Genomic DNA, 20,445 nt, shown 5'->3' with positions numbered 1-20,445 from the left:
TGAACTAAAACCAAATTCATATCCTCTTTATTCAGTTTGTTACAACAAAAGCACCATAGCTGTGCGTAGTTAAACACCGATGACATTTGGACTTTGGTACTGTAGAGTTTTTTTTTTTTTTTTTTTTTTTTTTTTTTTTTGCGTAGTTAAACACCGATGACATTTGGACTTTGGTACTGTAGAGTTTTTTTTTTTTTTTTTCTTTTTTTTTTTTTGAGGGTGATACTGTGGAAAAGTTTAGACTACTAGTTTAAACAAAAAAAGCACATGCATGCATGCTTATTTATATTTTCTCATACTTCAAAGCTTACATTCTACATTATTCAGACAAATACATGCATGATACTTTTTTCCACTCTAGTTCTCTAGGGCTTGGCTTCAGTTTCCATCTGGGCCGCCGCCACCTCCACGGCCTCCATGGCCTCCTCCTCCATGTCCACCGCCATACCCTCCATGTCCACCACCGCCATGCCCTCCAGGTCCACCACCATACCCTCCGCGTCCACCGCCGCCATGCCCTCCAGGTCCACCGCCGCCATGCCCTCCAGGTCCACCACCATGCCCTCCAGGTCCACCACCATACCCTCCAGGTCCACCTCCTCCGTAACCACCATACTTTGCGTCTTCTACAGGCTCTGATTCTTCTGCTGCGTGCAATGCAAAAGTTAAATAACTCAGTGCAAAATACTTGATCACGACAGATCAAGAAATATATACATAAAGAGTGTTCTGGTTTAATAGTACTGTCTCATTCTTTTCATAGGAAAAACCTAGGTTTATTTCCCTTATCCTTTACTTGTAAATAAATAATAAAAGAAACGATACATATACTAACTTCTTGCTGAAGCATATAATCATGATCGGTATATAATGTATAGTTCTTAATTGTAAAAATAAAATCACATTCGTCATTCTTTTTAAGTATTTGTGGCTGCAGGTTCATGATTAATATTAAGATATCATGATATTCATATTTTTTTAAAAAAATTGAATAAAAAATAAATAAAAGAAAGCTCTCCTACCTTTCTTTCAGAAATATGAGTGAAAAATGTAAAGAGAAAATGAAAGAAATTTAACAATAATAATGGGTGTTAGACTAACGTTTTTCTTCATCTTTAGGTGTCTCAGTAGCCACGGCTGAGGAGATAAGAAGAACAGACGCAAATAGAAGAGCTAAGAATATAAAAGCCTTTGGATTCATTTTTCTTGACAAAACGCTATTCAGAAATCACACTTAAAAGATTTTAGGAAGGATGAGAACTGTTAGGTTTCCTTAACCGTTATTTATAGTGGTGGAGCAATGCCAAAAACCGAAAGGGTGTAAACGTAAAAGACAATAGATTATTAAAGTGTTGCGTCATTAATTCATATCCAAAAGTTTAGTTGGCTGTTGGAAGTTGGCTCTTTAGTATGCATTAATTATCTAATTCTTAATACTTTCCATTGACAGACATTTAGATTGAATAAAGACGTGTATTAGTTGAGCTCAGCAAAGTGTGAAGTGGTGCCAAGTAGCAAATAAATTTGGAGATTTCTGCACGTACTCAAGATAGTAGTTCATAAATGTGGACAGATTTGTCAACACAATAGTAATGAAGCAATGCATCCGCATTAATCGAGAAAGTATACCATGTTTCGGTAATATCAACTCAATATCTGTTTTGGTACTTTTTATCTAATAAATGGATTACACTTGTTTCAAAAAACTACATTAGACTACTCCAATAAATTAATCACAATCTTTTATGCTATCGAGATAAGATAAATTAATCATTTATTGAAGTAGTCTGATATGATTTTTTTGAAAAATATGTTACTAATTTATTGGGTAGGAAATACCAAAACAAATGTTGAGTTGGTATTACCTAAACATGGTATACTTTCTCGCATTAGTCATCCACAAATTAAGTGCGTAAGGTCCTTGTGAAATTAACTACATGCATGAGAGGCTTTAACAATACAACTGTCATTACAAGGACTAAGATCAGGTCGGGTCAATTTCACTACCAGCCGCAACCCAACCCGATAACAATCGGGTTTATCAAGGAGAAACCCGACCCAACCCGAAAGGTACAGGTCTCTGGTCAAGTCAGGTGATTGGGTATTGGGTCGGGTCTTTCTTTTTTTTCTTTTTTTCTTTTTTTAAAATTGTGTGAAGGTGAAACCATGAAAGGCCTAAAAGAAACATTGAAATAGCTACCACTTTAATAAGCTATTAATGGGGAAAAATTACTTACTCTATTACTCAAACTTCCCATTTAAACGTTGTCATGTTTTTATTTTTATTTTTAAACTTCCATGTTTGAAGGATTTCCACTTTTTATGATAATAAAATATTAATGCCTTTTTCTTTATAAAGTTAATGCATGTTTGTTTAGGCAATAATTTTTTGAGGTTATTTTACTAATTTAGTGATTTACATTAATGTGAAAAATTAAATTCAATAATTTATTTATTGTCGTATATAGGTTTAATGGTCATGATTTCTTGATTAGGCAACAAACTTTTACAATTTTTTTTTTCCTTGTGTATATCTTGACCCGCTCCTCATTGAATGAGAAAATAAAATTTACCATTTTTGTTTACATTAACACTAGGCTTAGTTTGGAAATATACTTTCCAATAAGAAACAAGATCCTTGATATAGATTCTCAAAAAAAAAAAAAAAAAAATCATCCTTGATATAATTAGGACTGAAATAAAAAAAATTTTAAACAACAATTTGACTTTCACTATGGAAAATATTATTGTTAGAGTTATTCCTTTTTTGTAAAGTCCAATTATTTTATTATCATTTTAACCTTCATTTGGATGGAAAGTGTTGTCATTAGAAAATTATGCTACAATAAACTAAATTATGCTAAAAATTATATTTGGAAATATTGCAAGAAAAGACCATTACTATTTAAATAAAAGCAATATATAAAAAAACAACATTTGGCATTGAAAGTTATGGGAAAATGCCAATGATGTTTGTTTCAATAATGATGTTTTCTAGAAAATAAATTATTTTCCAAGAAGCATTTTCTATTGAATTATCTCATTTTCCAATGTTTGGTAACAACTTTAAATGAGTTGAAAAACAACCTCCTAATCCCGTATTTAGTTTGCTATGAGATAGAGTTGTTTTCCAAAAAAAAATTAATGGAAAACAATCTCTAAGAACAAGCCATACTTTTTATGTTGACAAAAAATAATTTTCCTTTAACTTATCTTTTTTATGCTTCCAAACGCTGAAAAATACAAAAAACTATCTCTATACAAGGTTTCCCATTGAAACAAATGGAATGTACGTTTGTATTTAAATATAACTTTTACAATTTCTTTTTTTGGCAAAAAAATGTCATTTGGTGAAATGAAGGGAACATACTAACTTTGTATGTATTCTAGTCTTATCTAAGAATAGAAGCAAATAGGTGTTGGGATTTATGCCCAAAAATCTAATTTATTGGTAATTAAGCTATTTAATTATATGAGACTATTTATGAACTAATGGGACATTATCATAGTCCTTGAGATGCATTGTATGTGGTTTATGCATTTTAGTCACAGAATATATAAATCACAAGTTCCTTATAAACTCAAAATATAGTTCGTAATAGGTGATGAAATTGAGCGTTTCATCTGCGAAGACTATAACACATCAATTAAAATGGTTTGTTTTGATCATGCAAGTGTAGACTTTTAGTTGATATGTTGATGTGTCTTAAGAGTTAAGACATATTGAATTGGACCGCTGTGAGATTAATTATTCAATCAACAACTGTCACCTGAATAATTAATTTCACGACTTTTAATTTCATAGACTCTTAATTCTGAGAGGATAGTGAATCTGATCATGAAATGTAGGTTACTTTGATATATCAGGAGTGAGATCTAATAATCACGGCCAAAACCTCAGTATGTTGGGTAACCACATGTAGTGTTGAGAGAATACATTCTCCAGATAGAATTCATAATCTCTTTTTATAGAGACACAAAATAACCCCTTGAGATAAGCTTAATGGGAACTAGTTATTCAGGGCACCCACTTTAATAAGGAATTACTAAAGTTTATATTTATTGAAATTGGATTTCAATAAATGTGAATAACTAATAAATTAAACCAGGTACTTAAGGATAAAATAGTTGTTTACAAAGCGACAATTCTTTATAACTTTGTTCACTATGGATATTTCATGGAGGGGTCATATGATATCATTACAGTCTTGGAATATGATTTATTAATAAAACTTAGAATGCAATTATATTTAATAAAGCCCAATTGGCTTGGTCCCATTCCAAGCCACACACTAAAACCCAATTGGAAAGGCTCAATAAGTCAGCCCAATTAGATAATCAGATAGTTATAAAAGGAGAAACATACATATATTCTTGTATTTAAGAGAAACATCATTGTGAAATGGTGTGTATGTGTGAGTGAAGCCACTCAATTATTCTCCCTTGGAAACTTATTGAGAGACCACACTTCTTGGGCGTAAAGTGAAATTAGAGTGAAGATTAAAAGTGGTCCCAAGTACTTCTAATATTTTGTTTTGAATTTCACTGCACCAAAGTACGCTTTCTATTCTTTGTTCTAGAATTCAAGGTTACACATTATCTTTCATGAATGAAGTAGATCCGTGATTGTTGCTTTCGCTAAGTGTTTTCTATGAGATACAAAACCATATTTACCAACAATTGGTATCAGAGCGGTCTTCAATATTATGTTTGTATAACATGTGATTGAGTTTTAGAATTTAAGAAAACCATTATCTTTGTGTTTTCAAATTTCTACATAAAGTTATTGTTCCATAAACCCTGTGTGCATTGATCAATATATGCGATATATTGTTTTGCATGGTTCCAAGAGGACACAGCTGTAACTTTTGTTTTGTGCCGTATGTTTTTAGTGTTTGTATTCATCAAGGACACCATCTACACATCTTGCGAATGGGTTTACTTTTGATATGCACGGCTTGGATATTATTTGCCGTTGTGAGTAGTTATTGAATGGTATTGAAATAATCGTCATGTGCATGTATCTAGCTATTGCACCGCTTGGACTATTTTTGCACCGCTTGGCCATCTTATAAGCATAAGACAATTTAATGTTAATTGTTTATACGGATTGGATGACACATGCATGTGAATTATGTTTTGCACCGTTTGGCTATAGAAAGACAATTTAATGTTAATTGCCTTGATGGGCATCTTGCATGTGTTAATAGTTTATAAGGATTCATCCAATATAATATATATATATATATATGGATTCATAAGCATTCGGATTATTGATATAAGGTAGTGATACAATGTTTCTAGCATGTGTTATATGCCTTGGATGTCTTGGATCCATATATTAAAGTGTGTTTCATATGTTGCAATTTATACGGAGATACGGATATATATGCTATCATGTTAATACTAGGATTATAAAATTTATTCCTAATGAATTAGGATTATGTTTTCAAGGGTTTCTAGCATTATTATGGTTCTTAATCTTGATCTTGAAAACCTTAATTTTTGATCTATGAATCTTCATTCATAAAATCAAAAGGTGCTTTTGATGGAAAATTGCAAAAACTATAAAAAAAAAATAAAAAAAAAAAAAAAAGGGGTTTATAAATTCTAAAAAAATTCAGTTATACGAGTTTTGATCGATCAGGAATTCCTTTTGATCGATTGAATGTACCTTTCAATTGATCGAAGAGGAATCAAGAACTGATCGAGTCAGGTAGAAACTCCATGATGAAATTCTTCATTGTCTTGATCGATCGAGAATTCCTTTCGATCGATCGAATAGGAATCGAGAATCAATCGAACGAGGCAGAAACTTTGTGATGAATTTCTTCATTTTTCGATCGATCAACTGATTGAAGGCACTGAATTTTGAACTTTCACTTGTTTTTGACCAAGTGTTAAAACTTTGATAAAAAGAAAGGCTATGTGATTAATTTTATAGTCCTTAAAAGTTAAGGAGATTTATTAATCATTATCTAACTAAAAGACCTAATGAAACAAAAATATGAAAATAGTATCTTCGATGAGAAATATATATGCATATACACAAATAAGAGTACATTGATAATGGTCAAGAGATTTCATCACCAAGACAATATTCAATCGTCACATGGTGTACTGGACGAAGATAGCATCAAAAACTTTTTCCAAAAATAAATATTGAAACAAAATACTATCTTCCGTGAGAAGTACATGTGCATATGTATACAAAATAAGAGTAACTGATAATGGTCAAGATTACATCACCAAGACACTACTTCTCAACACAAAGCATGTTTTATAAATGTTATCAAATCCCTCCTCTCTCTTTTAAGTAGGTAATCTTAAATTGCCGGATATTAATGAGGGAACAACAATTTCTTATCTCTGTATAAACCTCGTGGTTATGATACTTTCTCTGCAAACCTACCTGGTCCTTACTACCAAGCTCAACTAATCAACATTTCAAAATTCCAAAAAACGTGACCCTATCTAAAACAGAATATAAAAGATACTACAACAACATCAAGGAGAGAAAAGGGGAGAGGGAGGATCAGGGGGCTATTCTGTCGTGACCCTATGGTCATTTCCAATAAGCCGTGGCTTTGAAAAGTCATGGATGTACTTGAGAGTTGAGACCAATGAGATTTGCATCTTCAGAAGTCCAGAGAAAAAAGAAAATGCAGCCAACCGATATTGTTTATGGTTCAGAAGTGAACAGCAGTGATGCATTTGTTCCTCCAAAGCCAAACGAGTTTGACAAAACTGCCCTGATTGGCATTTTCTTTGAAGCAGTCAAAGGCATGAAAGCATCATTAAATATGATATCAGGTTTAGTAAGATTAAGTGTTAATGGCGCAACTCCCTGCAATGGAACACAAGCCACTTAGTCATGATTGCAAACTTAGTAAGGCTGATAACTAATTTGCATGTTAAGAAAGCTCAAAGTAATTTCTTTTAAGTTTCAGGTACTTGAGGAAATCTCCACAAATCTTTTCTTTTTCAAGAATATATCTTACCCCATGAATCATTTCATATATTCATGAAAAATCCGGTAAGAAAAAGTTTCAATGAAAAAAAATGTCTTGCTTCGTGCCAATGAGCTTCCTTCTCTCATAATACTTGGTTGGAGGGTGAGGTCTTTAAGTTCAAGGCCCACTGAGTGTGTATAACTTACCAATAAAAAAAATACAAAAAAAGCCTTATCATGAGATCAGCTTAGCATGCTCTTCTCATCATGAGATCTCCAAAAAGCTCTTTACTATCAATCAGGAATTCATACAATGGATTTAGGGTTTTCACGTCAATTTTCCAAGGAGTAAGGTAATCGCAATTACTCACATGGTGTATGGCTAAAACTGCAAAAATTGCTTCAACAGCTCCAGCTGCTCCGAGGAGATGGCCTATAGCACCCTAAAAGTTATTGTAATTACATAAAACCACCAAAAGAACCAGTCAGTAAGAAAACCAAGTAATAGCAGATGTATATGTTGTATATTGGCATGCATTTCAACAATAAAGGATGATAAATTTTTTTCTCAAAGCAGCATAATATATAGGTGAGGACGTCAAAGCCCACCAAATTTTGAACTTGCAACAGAAAATATGTATTGAGACAAAGATTCCTCCATAAAAGTCATCACAGGCTTAAACAAAAAATCTTAAAACAAAGCTAGAAACTATAAGAAAAATATTATTTAATGGACATAAATACTTGTGTAGGACTGAAGGCTTCCTACTTCTATAATCATCTACAAATTATGCCACTCCTCCGTGACCACTGATGGGAAGATGAAACTGGGCCTGTGGAGGCCAGCCAACATTCTGAACATAAATTAAGCTAATAAAATGGATGGATATCATGTATAGGTTATCAACCTATTTGAAGTGCCAAAGCTTACCTTTGTGGAGGATAGGGCCAAAGCACCTGATGTTGCATGTTCTGAGAATACATTTTTGATAGCATTGGCTTCTATCGCATCACCTGAATAACGGATTCAGAGACAGGACCACATGCATCAGTTTGAGCAAATAACATTCTAAGCCAGCTTTATGGAATCAGAATGCAGCAAGTTCTGAAGGTCCATATGATTTACCCAAAAGTGTAGAAGTAGCATGGGCATTTACATAATCCACCTGGTTAGGATGAAGGCCAGACTGCAGGTCATAAAAAAGTGAGCATATTATAACAAACCGCAATTATCCTTTAATGCATATTGGCATATAATTTAACTTAATCAGAAGCATTTTGTTGAGGCAACTATTATATCAACCTTACAAAAGAACTATTTAAGGGTCATACTAAGATGGCAAATGAAAAGAGTGAAACAACAATGAAGTTAGTTGCCAAGACAATTTAGCCCCGCACCCATTATGCCCATACATCCACCGATTTTTCCGTGCTCTCATGTGAAACTGATCGCATGAGATTTGGATGGTTAAAACAATCATTTAAATCAATTGTAGGCATATAACAATTTGTTAGATTTGAATACATATCCACCAATGCAGCTAAACCAAGCATAACCAAAACCTATGAGTTCCCAGTAGAGCAACAGTCTGAAATTCCTCTTCTAAATTGGTTGAAAAATACTTGTGGCAAGATATGGGGCCCGGCAACCTCAGATTAGCAGGGAATTTTTTTTTCTTTCTTTCTTTTTCATCTTTTCTGATCAAGCATGGGAGGTTTTCGTAGTTTTTTTTTATTGAATCCAAACTCTTTCAGTTGGTGATACAGGAAGGGGGCCATTATTTCTCCTTAAGGATTTTTTAACAGGGAAAATTTTTCATGAAATCAGTTTTTATGGGTAAGAGTGCAGCACAATGGCTGATGAAGAATATTTAACACACTTTCGTTGGGGTTAATCCCAAGCAATTTTTTACGTTCATGGAAGGTGACATTGCATACACTCTTCAACAGAGCTCCAACTCCTTTGGCCACTTCTTATTATTGACTGAACTTAAGACTGGCAGGTCTAGGAGGTCTGTTATTATCCCAGGAGGCCAAGCAAAACATGGTTGAAGGATTTTCAGGATTAAATTAAGAAAGATGTTGGAACCTAACCAATATGTTGTGGGTGGTTCAGGCCACTCGAAATTTACTGCTCAGCCAAATTCTGAGATTCAAACCTCCGATCATTAGAGATAGGAATCAATCACAGTAGCTGGTACCACAGATAAGGGGAATACTCGATCAGGTGATGAGAGGGTGGTGAAGACAATTGCAGAACATGCACAGGTGGTGCTGAGTGTAATTCTGGCAGGCAACCCATGTCCAAGAGCCGTAGGAGGGGGAGACGTGGGACCTCGGTGCCTTAATGTGGATGCTAAATTAGGGGAGACAATCTTGGTAGGCAATAAAAAGAGATTTCCATTAAGGTTCAGTTTGAATTCAAATGAATCTGTGACATAGGACAAGGGGGAGCAACAAAAAAAAAATTTTTTTTTTTTTTTTTTTGATAGATAACGTAAAAATATTATTAATAAAAATGCCAAACCGAGTACATTGGGGATGTACTATGGGGGTACAAATCGAGAACCAAAATTACAACAATCAAGGAAAACAGGAAGAGAAGAACAAGAAAAATGAGGAAAGACCACACTCCACTCAAAGAGAGTGTGCAAGAAAAAAGACTTTATCTCTAGCAAAGAACATTCACAACCCTCAAAACTTCTAGCATTCCTTTCTGCCAAATGCACCATATCAAACAATGAGGCACTAATCTCCAAACATCCATGTTACGATGTCGCCCAAACTTTTTCTACCAAGACTCAAACAACTCAATAACTGTATGAGGCATAACCCAGTGAATACCAAACAAATAGCAAACCAGTGACCACAACTACCAAGCTATGGAGCAATGAAGCAAAAGGTGGTCCACTGACTCCCCACATCTCTTACACATATAGCACCAATCAAGCACAAGCATACATCTTTTACGAAGGTTGTTTGTTGTTAAGATCTTACCTAAGGAAGCAAACCAAGAAAAGAATGCTACCTTGAAGGAACCTTCGATTGCCACATCATTCTCCAAGGGAAGGATAAAGAAGTAGGAGGGCAGAAGGAACAATAAAATCCTCTAACCTCAAAACCTATGCTCCTTGCTAGTTTCCAAAAAACCTTATCAGGACCAAACCCCCTCACAGTCGAAGAATAGACCAAACCCATAAACCAATCAAAAGATTCTTGTTCCCAATCTTGTGGTCAACAACGAAATTGCACATTCCAATGAATCCTCCCAACAGAGCGACTCATAACTTCAACCACCGAAGAATCCTTTGACCTACTAAGAAAATAAAGCTCCGGAAAAGCCTTTTGGAAAGTACAGTCCCCACACTGCACATGCTTCCAAAACTTCACTCTAGTACCATCCCCCACATCATATACAAGGAGTTTAGAAAAGTTCAACCAGCCACTTCTAATGAATCTTCACAGATTGACCCCACAAGTATTTGTCACCTTTTTCGTACACCAACCACCCTAAGTATTCTCATATTTTGCCTCTATAACTATGCCATACCCCCACAACCATTTTCCTAGCAAGGCAAAATTAAAGCTCCCCAATCATCTTATACCTAGCCCCCCAACCTGCAAAGGTTTACAAACCTTGGCCCATTTAACCAGATGTATTTTAGATTCACCATTAATTCCACTCCACATAAAATCTCTCTGTAATTTCTCCATACGCTTTGCCACCTTTCCAGGTAAAGGCAGAAGGGAAAGAAAGTATGTAGGCAAAGACGAGAGTGTGCTTTTAATAAGAGTTACCTTACCTCCCTTAGATAAATACAGTCTCTACCAACTTGCAAATCTCCGCTCCATCTTCTCTAAGATAAGATTCCAAATAGATAAGTCCTTAAACTTAACACCTAATGGTAGGCCCAAATATTTCAAGGGAAGAGAAGACTGCCTACACCCCAACAACCCCACCAAAGCCTCCAGATTGTGCACCACACCAATAGGTACCAACTTAGATTTTCCCAAATTAATACTTAACCCTAATGCCTCCTCAAATCTAGCAAGAATTGCCCTCAAATTAGCAATTTGAGTAGGTTCAGCAGTGTCATCAACAAATAAAAGATGAGACACCATCAACAATGTACCAGCCATACTACCTACAGAAAAGTCGGAGAACTACCCAGCAGAAGCAGCCGCATCCAACATACGACTCAACACCTCCATAACAATATCAAAAAGCAATAGAGATAAAGGATCCCCTTGCCAAACACCCCTAGAATTTCCAAAGAAATTAGATGAGCTACCATTAAGTAGAAAGGAAAATTTTACAGTTGAAATGCAGTGTATTTGCCATTTTCTCCATTTCTCTAAAATCCCACAGTGCTGAAACATATACATTAAAAAATCTCAGCTCACATGATCATAAGCCTTCTCCACATCCAACTTACACAACACACCTAGAATTCCTGACTTCAATCTACTATCAATACATTCAGAGGCTATCTAGAGTCCAAAATTTGTCTACCTTTCGCAAAGGCATTCTATGAATCTAAAATAAGCCCATAAGCCACCCTATGAAGCCTACTAGCCAACGCCTTAAAAATAATCTTGTAAAACCAACCAACTAAGCTAATTGGCCAAAAATCCTTGACCTCAACAGCATCCACCTTCTTGGGAATAAATGCAAGGAAAGAAGCATTAAGATTCATCTCAAACACTGCCTAAGTATGAAAGTTGTGAAACACAGCCATAATTTTTGTTTTCAAAACACCAGCAAGACTGGAAGAATGCCATGGAAAAGCCATCCGGGCTAGGAGTCTTATCACCATTAAAATCATTAATCACCCCAAACACCTCTTCCTCCTCAAAATGTCTATCTAACCAAATTGCATTTTCCATCGAGATACTAGAAAATTCCACATCATCTAAGACAGGTCTATAAGCCACATCCTCAAAATAAAGCTACCTATAGAAACAAGAGATACAATCTGCTATAGCTATTGAGTCCGAAGACAAATTTCCATCCACCATAAGCCTATCAATGAAGTTAAACCCCCTGTGAGAGTTAGCTATACGATGGAAGAATTTAGTATCCTACCACCTTCTCTAATACAAAGAACTCTAGATTTCTGCCTCCAAACAAATTTCTTCCATCAAAGTAGTTTTTTCTAATTCATCATGAATTCTTCCCAATTCTAGCTTTTCCTCTGCCGATAGACCCCGACTATCCTCAATATTCTCCAAAACACTCATATCCTTCCACAATTTTTAAACTCGATCTTCAACATTACCAAAAACCTCCACATTCCTTCTTTTCAAGTCATTTTTCAAAAGTTTTAGTTTATTGGCCAAAACAAACTCGAAGCACCTTCGAACTAATAGGATTCCCACCAAGATCGTACCCTATCCACAAAACCCTCATCCTTAAGTCACATATTCTCAAACCTAAACCAGCCTACTCCCTCTCTGAAAAGATCCACCCTCAAGGACAATTGGAAAATGATCCGAGAACAACCTAGACATTCATCTTTGAGAAACCATTGGAATCTTGTCCTCCCAATCTGCAAAGAACAAGAATCTGTCCAGCCTAGCCTTCAAAGCAACTTCTCAAGAATTTGACCAAGTAAAAGCTCCTCCTTGCAAAGGAAGATCAATGAGGCCTTGCTCCGAAATAAAATTGGAAAACTCCTGCATAGCAACAGTAAAAGAATTAGAGCCCAATCGTTTGAAAGGAAACCTTATCACACTAAAGTCACCACCCACACACCATGGAATCACTCCACCAACTATTCAAACCACAAAGTTCCTCCCATAAAAACCTCCTCTCTCTCTCTCTCTCTCTCTGTGTGTAAATTAGGACCATAAATGCCCATACAAATTGATCTAACACACTTGTAAATTTACAGGAAACTGAAAATCTTCCCACAGCTTTCTCCACTATATTCACAACCCATGTGTCCCACATCAGTAACACCCCTCCAGAAGCTCCCCAAGAGCCTAAATAAGACCATTCAACATGTTGACCACCCCACAAATTGCGAATCACAACTCTATTTATCAACTCCATTTTGGTTTCTTGAAGATAGACAACATCTGGCCCCCATTTCCTAATCAAATTTCTAACCCAAAGCCTTTTATCCTGCTCATTCAACCCTCTAACATTCCAAGAAATAATCTTCAAACTCATTGATGAGACACAACAGCCACTCCATACTTGCATTCCTTAATTTCTTTGAACCATACTCAACATTCAAAGACAACAATAAATTTTTCAACTCCCACTGACCTTTTTGCCTCGACTTGACCAATTCGTCTAATCACCTATCACATGTTGCTATTTTTTTTTTTTTTTTTTTCTGGCCTCTATAGCTAACAACAATCCTGTAATTTGCTCCTTAAAACCTTCCAATGAAGTTCCCACAGATCTCTTAAAAGCCTTTATCCGATTGGTTACCCATTGTGAAAGCTGATTGTTATCAACACTCTCCTTACACCCAAGCTCCTTCACAGGACTAGATCACAAATCCAAAGGACCTTCAGTGGCCAAAGGTACCACAACTAATGGCTCGCCACCTCTCTCCCAAGTCCTTAACCTTTCATCAAACCTCCAAATCTCATCCTCTAACCCAGGAACCACAGACAAGGAATCTACTAGCCCATCACCCTCATTTGCCCAACTAACCCTCTGCCCTTCATTAACAATAGAACTAATACCTAGTACAGACTCTCCCTCCATGCCTGAGAAAACCGACATGCATTCTAGAAATCGATATAGTGACAAAGGAAGCACTAACTGCCGTCCATCACACAATTGTAGCATCCATTCTTTGGAGTTACCCCAAGACTTATCCAAGTCTCCAACCAATTCCCTAATTGTGGGCCAAGATTGATGAACCCCCTCAAGATTAAAATCCTCATTAGTAATGGCCAATACTTTCGAACCCACAAAATCCTCATACCCATCTTTCGTCGCCACCTGAGATGTCAAAGTCACCATCACCGACCCTATCAGTGCGCTAGAAGCCTATACCGGTTCGAGTGATGGCTAGGCCACCACCACTGGCAAGACCAGCATGGTGGAGGACTGGGTATGCCGAATCCGGCTTCTCTAATCACCAAAACCATCATCACATGTCACTTCTGACGCCATTATGGAGGAAACCGTGGCCAAAGGCACCAATGGCACCATCCCCAACCCTATCGCCGACCCTATCAGAGCACTAGAAGCCGATATCGGTTCGAGGGATGCCTGAGCCACCACCACTAGCAAGATCGGCACGGTGGATGGCTGGGTATGTCAAATCAGGCTTATTAGACCACCAACACCAACATCACCTACCACTTCCACCACTGCTATAGGGGAAATCGTGACCAAGGGCACCATCGACACCATCGCAAGCTTCCCCAGTGGTGTAGGCAAGACCACGAAGCTCACGGGTTGCTCCGTAGCTATCGAACCACTTGTATTTGAGCTCAAGTTAAAGTGGCACTTCAAGTTAGATGATTCCAGAACAATTTGGCCCGTAAAAGAAAGCCCAAAGTTTGCCTGAGCATGTTTGGAACAGTTGCCAGCCTCAAAGACACTTGGGCTTGACAAACACGGGCCCAAGTATGTTTGTTTACTGCCCAAAAGAGTTACTTGGGCTTTCTGATCGAAGGGGCGGCCCACCCCACTTTTTTATTTTGAAAAACAATTCTCTCCTGTGCTACCCAATTGCCAACTTGCTCACCACACTTATGTGGCGTTTAGTACGTGAGAATCTACATTACTCTTGGCATCTAGATTCCTAAGAATGTGATTCCTATTCCTAAAAATGTAGCTATTCCTATGTTTGGTTTATTCTCATGAATCTTAAATGAATTTATTTTTCCAATTCTATCCTTAGATTTGAATGTGAACTACCAAGTCATTTAAAAAAAATGGTTAAAATTGTCAATTTATAAAAAATACAATTTCCTTTAAGCTTGAGAATCTAGATTCCCACCTGTTTTAAAGGGAATCCACATTCCTACTGAGAGGGGTTTAAGGGGGGAATCCAGATTCCCTTGGCATTTGATTCCCTAGCATGATTTGCAACCAAACATGGAAATCTAAAAACATTCCTAGGAATCCTAAAACATTACCCTGTACCAAACGCCACATTAGAGCGATCCCAAGATACCCGCTTCTTACTATTCTCATTCACATCCACAATCAGCCCTTTCCCTAACCAACGTGACTTCCTAATATCACGCACCTTTCCAAAATCAAAAGTTTTTGAATTCGAATAAAAATTCAATAGAAATCTGAGATTATTTCCTTCCACAATTTTCGCCTCAGTATTATTCTCCTGGCCTGAGCTTTGAAAACTATTACCTGTGTGCAAGATTTGTCTCTTGGAGGCTCCGCTATTTTCTCCACAACTATTCTTATCCTTTTCTCTAATGAAAGATTGTTGAGTGTGCTTCAAACTTGCCTGCACTGGAGCTTTTACAGTTTCAACAAAGGACTAGGAAGAATGAAACTCTGAGAACTACTTAGACTTGTACGGTACAAATTTCAGGCCACCCCACGCATATTGGGAAGGTTCTAACATTCTTCTTAATTCAATCCCAAAGGCCCTCCAACCTTGTTGTAACTTTTTGGCAGGGATAATGATAGATCTCCACAACACGCCTACTTTAAGCTCAGTCACTGATAAGTATTGACCAAACGAGTTGGACCACCATTGCAATGTGTAGGCAGTATCTCCTACCCTGAGCGTGAAAAACTGCTTGGGATTGACCCAAATGAAAGTGTGCTCCAGGTTTTGCATTAACCAAAGTGCTTCACTCTTGCCCATAAAAACTGATTGCATGTAGTATTTTCCCCGTTCGAAAATCTTAAGGGAGAAAAATTCCCCCCCCCTCCCCCTCCCCCTCCCCAACCACCAACTAAAACAGCTTAGATTCAATAAAAAAAACTTTGGAAACCACCCATACTGATCCAAAGAATTAAACTAAAACAGTATTTCTAACTAATTTGAGGTAGCCGGACTCCAAAAAAATCTATTTCTGCCACATAACTCCTAATCTATGAGACTTGAGTCTAAAAAATAACAGAAATTACGATGCAACCAAACAACAAAATCTGATTTAGAACACCAGGGGCAGATTTGGTATAGCCTGGGTTTTGAAGAATTAGGGTTAGGTTTCGGTATGGAATAGGCTAGAAAATAATATGGATTATAGGGTTTCCAAAGGGAACAAGGATTAATAGGGTTTGGGAATGAAAACAAAGGTGAAAATCAAGATTTGGGCTGCTGTGGACAATAATGTGAACAGTAATCGTGAATAGTAAAATTAAAGAAGATAGATCAATTTTAGGAATCACACCTAGACTTCCTAAGCATCACACCTTGGATTCCTTGGCATCACACCTCGGAGAAGGTTGCACCACACAAACCTTAAAGAAAGCTTCATAGCTATTAAATTCTGAAAACATTCATCATTCACCAACTCAATAGAAGGTACTACCAACTCTTTAATTTTCTTCTTTGTTTTCTTCTCTTCTTTGTTTTCTTTGTAAATTTTGGTTTGCTTTGTGCTTTTCATGCAGAAAGTAGCCTTTTGAATGTACATCTTTCTTACTTATCATAAAAAAATATCCTCTAAAAGTCTACAACACCCTAGATATGTGCTGCCACCACAAAAGAGTACCAAAATAAAAATAGAATTGGTTGATCAAGTCCAACATATATTGATCTACATATATCATTTGCACAATTAGCTAATGATAATATATGCATATACAAGAATACACATGCATGCCAATAGTTAGTGTACATTACATAAAAAGTTCGATACAATCAATTAGATTGTTACCTGACTTAAGGCACGCTTCATGGCCAAAATAGCACCTCTTCCATCAGTATGTGGTTGAGTAATATGATATGCATCACCTAAACTACATTATAATCTTCAGAAACCAATAATCCACAAAAACATTATAATGAGAAATTTAATAGTTATTATGTCCATGATAAATGACCTGACATCCCATAGCCACGAATCTCTGCATAGATTTTTGCACCTCTTTTTTTTGCATGCTCAAGTTCCTTCACAAAGAAAAAAGAAAAATACCAATCCCAATGAAAAACAGTGAAAACCACTCAATAAGGATAGGAAAGGGGAAAAAAAATCTAATAAATGTTCAAAAAAGAGATGTTTCAACTCACTTCCAACACCAAGACTCCAGAGCCTTCTCCTATCCTAAGTTCAATGTAAAATTTAGACAACATAATGAAAGCATATCAAAACAAAACAAAATATAAATTTGAAAAACAGGGAAGCTATGAGAATATGCTTACACAAACCCATCTCGGCCACAATCAAAAGGTCTTGAAGCTTCTTGTGGAGCAGAATTGTACTTGGTTGTCAAAGCCCTTGACCTGGACTTGACAAGAAATGTTTTTCTAAATAATAAAATGTGATAACAGCCCCCTCCCAAAAAAAAAAAAAAAAAGTTAACTGCCTTAGCAGACTTTGTTGCAGTATAAAGGCTCTAGATAAGGCACAAAATTCAATGCACTAATTACCTGCAAAATCCCGCTATTGATAAAGCATCAATGCTAGACTCTGTGCCTCCAGCCAACATAACATCAGAATCTCCAAATTGAATCATCCTAGCAGCATCGCCAATAGAATGTGCCCCAGTGGCACATGCTGTCACTGCAGCATGGTTTGGTCCCTATATTCAGAAACAAGACCAGACCAGACAATAATATCTTTTATTGCAAAAATAAGAATGAATGAGTCCTCCAAATTACAGAGTATCATTGGTTAGAGTAACTGAAAATGGGGAAGCGTTCATGAGCTTATTGAGGACAATGAGCTCTACCACTTTTTTGTGCAGAAGAACTTGCCAGCTCATCATTCTAATGGTTCAATTAATTATCCCAATCTTTCATAATGAGTAACCTAGAAACTGGACCAACATGACAAGTAATTGCCTACACTTGCATAATTTTCTTGAAAGCAAAGGTTATTTCAAGCTCAGCCTCAAGAAGTTGACTTTAGGGAGATAAAGCCCCAACCAGGGAGTTGTGATCCCTGCGTCAATTTGCCACACGAGGTTGTAGTTCCATGACTAGCCCTTTGTCCTCATAAGCTCACACAAACATGGACACACAACTCCCCCTTCCCCCAATTTCTAAAAAAGATATTTTTCCATGATTAAAGTTATCTACGCACCTGAAATCCATATTTCATGCTCACATGACCAGATGCCATGTTAATTAATATCCGTGGGATGAAAAACGGACTAAGCCGACGAAGGCGCTGCATTAAGGGGGGAAAAATACATATAGAGTTAATCGTTTATGGAGCTATCAGGATGGTTCCAGGCTACAATTATGACCATCAGGAGAAACTAATAACCATGAAACATGTTCTAAGAGCTGGCAAATATTAGAACAGTGTAGGACAAACAAACCTTCTCACAAATCATTTGTGCTGCATCCAATATGTCAGTGATGCTTCCAATTCCCCCACCAATGGAGACTCCCTGGTGTTCTTCAAGTTATAAAATAAAATAAAATAAAAAGCATATAACCACGGTATGGAAAAAAAAAATGTCATGTATTATTCACACATGAAGAATATTTACCGTTCTTTCCTTCTGTTCCTGCTCAGAGGGCACCCATTTTGCATCTTTTATAGCTTCATCAGCAGCGCACAGTGCATAGCCTATAAATCTTGCAATTGATCGATGCTCCTGAGAATTATCATTGTGATCAACTTGAAGAGATGAAAAAATAGAATATATATAAATGAATTAGAAATTACAGCATGAATAGATGAACAGTAAGAAGAAAATAATAAGTGCAGTACTATTCTTTATAACCTAACCAAAGTCATCCACCATCAATGTTAGACACTAGAGACCAGTTAAAAGAAATAGAGCAGAGCAGAATATATCCAACCTGACAACTGAAAGTAAAATCATGCAAGATATCAACCAAATCCCTTTTCTTGTCAATGGAGCTCCTTCATTTTTTTCAAACAAACTACCATTTTCAAGTTCAACCCCAAATGATTGACAAGGTTAAAATGATTTTCTTGTGGTAAAGCAGTGCTTTTACCCATCTTCAATCCATCCAGAAGTAATTCGTACTTCAGCTGCACTCAATATGTACTCACTCATATTGTCACCCTCAAAGTCTTTTGCTAACAGATGCATAGAATTTAGCACAACCGATATCCCACAGTTCCTCTTTTCATCTAAGTATCACACACATATCTCAAATCATCAAAACCGTACCTTTTCATAGATTACACAATGTAAAATTCAGATTCCAACCAAACAAATTGATTCCCTAGTTACCACACCCACTATAACGCTTAAGAACCAAATTATACAAAAGACTAAAAAGCAACTCAAAGGCAAAGCAAGCACTGAGCCTCAATGCAATATATTAGAGGAGAAATTTACCTTAGAATTAAGCCACAAATCCTGATTGAATTCACCCGGATTAGTTCCACAAGGTACAATTGCTGCAACCTTCGATGTCAACTGATCAAAAGTATGCAACTGGGTTTCCCTGTCAAAGGAATTCATCTTGATATCTTCAGGTGTTATTGCTCTTATCCCACATCCCCCATCTATTAGACTCTTCCACGTAGTCTCCACTCCACAGCCAAGTGGAGTCACCATGCCTAAACCTTAAAATTTTTTTAAACAAAAAGTACTTTAACAATAAATTTAATACCGAAACACAGCTAATCTAACAATGGAGATTGTAGTAGGAAATGACGATAGCAAGTACTGGCCAAAGACAGAGAGGCAATACAATAATCACTTACAAATTAACACTAAAAATGCAATAACCACTTCAAAATCAACAGTAGAAATAAAAAATAAAAAAAAAACCCAACAAAATTGAAGCTTGAAGGCTATATATAGTTCAGATGTCTCTATGTATTTGTATCTATGCATACGCAAAATACACGCATAACCAACACACGCGCATATATATAAAGTCAAATTACACGCTTCAAGCTCTAATCTTTAATGGGTTTCTGCATTTGTGTGTGTGTGTGTGTGTGTGTGTGAGAGAGAGAGAGAGAGAGAGAGAGAGTTACCGGTAACAACTACTCTTCGAGAATGAACTACAGGAGGGGGATCAAAAGCTCCGAAACCAGGAGAAGAAGAAGATATGCGACGACTGAAATGGAAACGAGAGGGAACTACAAGTTTACGCCAAGGAAAAGGAGGGCCTGCCATGGCTTCCAAGACCCTTCTGAATTTTTGCTTTTTTGTTTTGGGTTTTTAATTTTAGCAGTACATGCTGTTTTTTCGTTTAGTTTAAGGCTGACATGAGAGGAGGGATAGCAATGGGCGCTGCAGGCCAAAGGGTGAAATGTTCCTCTCATTCCGCGTGGTTTTGTTTTACTCCATTTTCGTCTCGCTCAGCAGAATAGGAAAAACTTTCTCAGTCCATTTTCAGGACTATTTGGCCTTTTACCCTTTCCCAAAAAAAAAAAAA

At 36.6% G+C, this 20,445-nt stretch overlaps 2 protein-coding genes across 5 annotated transcripts; both read right to left on the bottom strand.

Annotated features, from left to right (window-relative positions):
- Positions 1–249: 249 nt before the first annotated feature.
- LOC111986812 (glycine-rich cell wall structural protein) lies at positions 250–1,277 on the bottom strand. Of its 3 annotated transcripts, XM_065765986.1 has the most exons (3): positions 1,102–1,277; positions 570–647; positions 250–524 (listed from the first exon to the last, which is right to left on the bottom strand). In XM_065765986.1, the coding sequence occupies exons 1-3, from the start codon at positions 1,199–1,201 to the stop codon at positions 379–381; spliced, it is 324 nt and encodes a 107-aa protein (XP_065622058.1). In that variant the 5' UTR covers positions 1,202–1,277; the 3' UTR covers positions 250–378. The 3 variants fall into 3 exon arrangements, with proteins under 3 accessions (XP_065622058.1, XP_023874261.1, XP_023874262.1); XM_024018493.2 differs by having other exon boundaries at positions 250–647; XM_024018494.2 differs by having other exon boundaries at positions 250–644.
- A 4,854-nt stretch (positions 1,278–6,131) lies between these two features.
- Positions 6,132–20,369, bottom strand: LOC111986795 (3-oxoacyl-[acyl-carrier-protein] synthase, mitochondrial). Of its 2 annotated transcripts, XM_024018473.2 has the most exons (14): positions 20,042–20,367; positions 19,392–19,621; positions 18,567–18,674; positions 18,393–18,464; positions 18,152–18,238; positions 17,497–17,648; positions 17,269–17,349; positions 17,137–17,170; positions 16,950–17,016; positions 16,784–16,860; positions 8,079–8,139; positions 7,884–7,966; positions 7,324–7,395; positions 6,132–6,847 (listed from the first exon to the last, which is right to left on the bottom strand). In XM_024018473.2, the coding sequence occupies exons 1-14, from the start codon at positions 20,181–20,183 to the stop codon at positions 6,683–6,685; spliced, it is 1,431 nt and encodes a 476-aa protein (XP_023874241.1). In that variant the 5' UTR covers positions 20,184–20,367; the 3' UTR covers positions 6,132–6,682. The 2 variants fall into 2 exon arrangements, with proteins under 2 accessions (XP_023874241.1, XP_023874242.1); XM_024018474.2 differs by lacking the exons at positions 6,132–6,847; positions 7,324–7,395 and adding an exon at positions 7,404–7,806 and having other exon boundaries at positions 20,042–20,369.
- Positions 20,370–20,445: the final 76 nt, after the last annotated feature.

Source organism: Quercus suber, unplaced genomic scaffold (genome assembly GCF_002906115.3).
Source record: "Quercus suber isolate HL8 unplaced genomic scaffold, Cork oak 2.0 scaffold_671, whole genome shotgun sequence".
Classification (NCBI taxonomy): Eukaryota; Viridiplantae; Streptophyta; class Magnoliopsida; order Fagales; family Fagaceae; genus Quercus; species Quercus suber.
The sequence above is the reverse complement of the archived record's forward strand: the minus strand, read 5'-3'. Positions and strand labels throughout refer to the sequence as shown.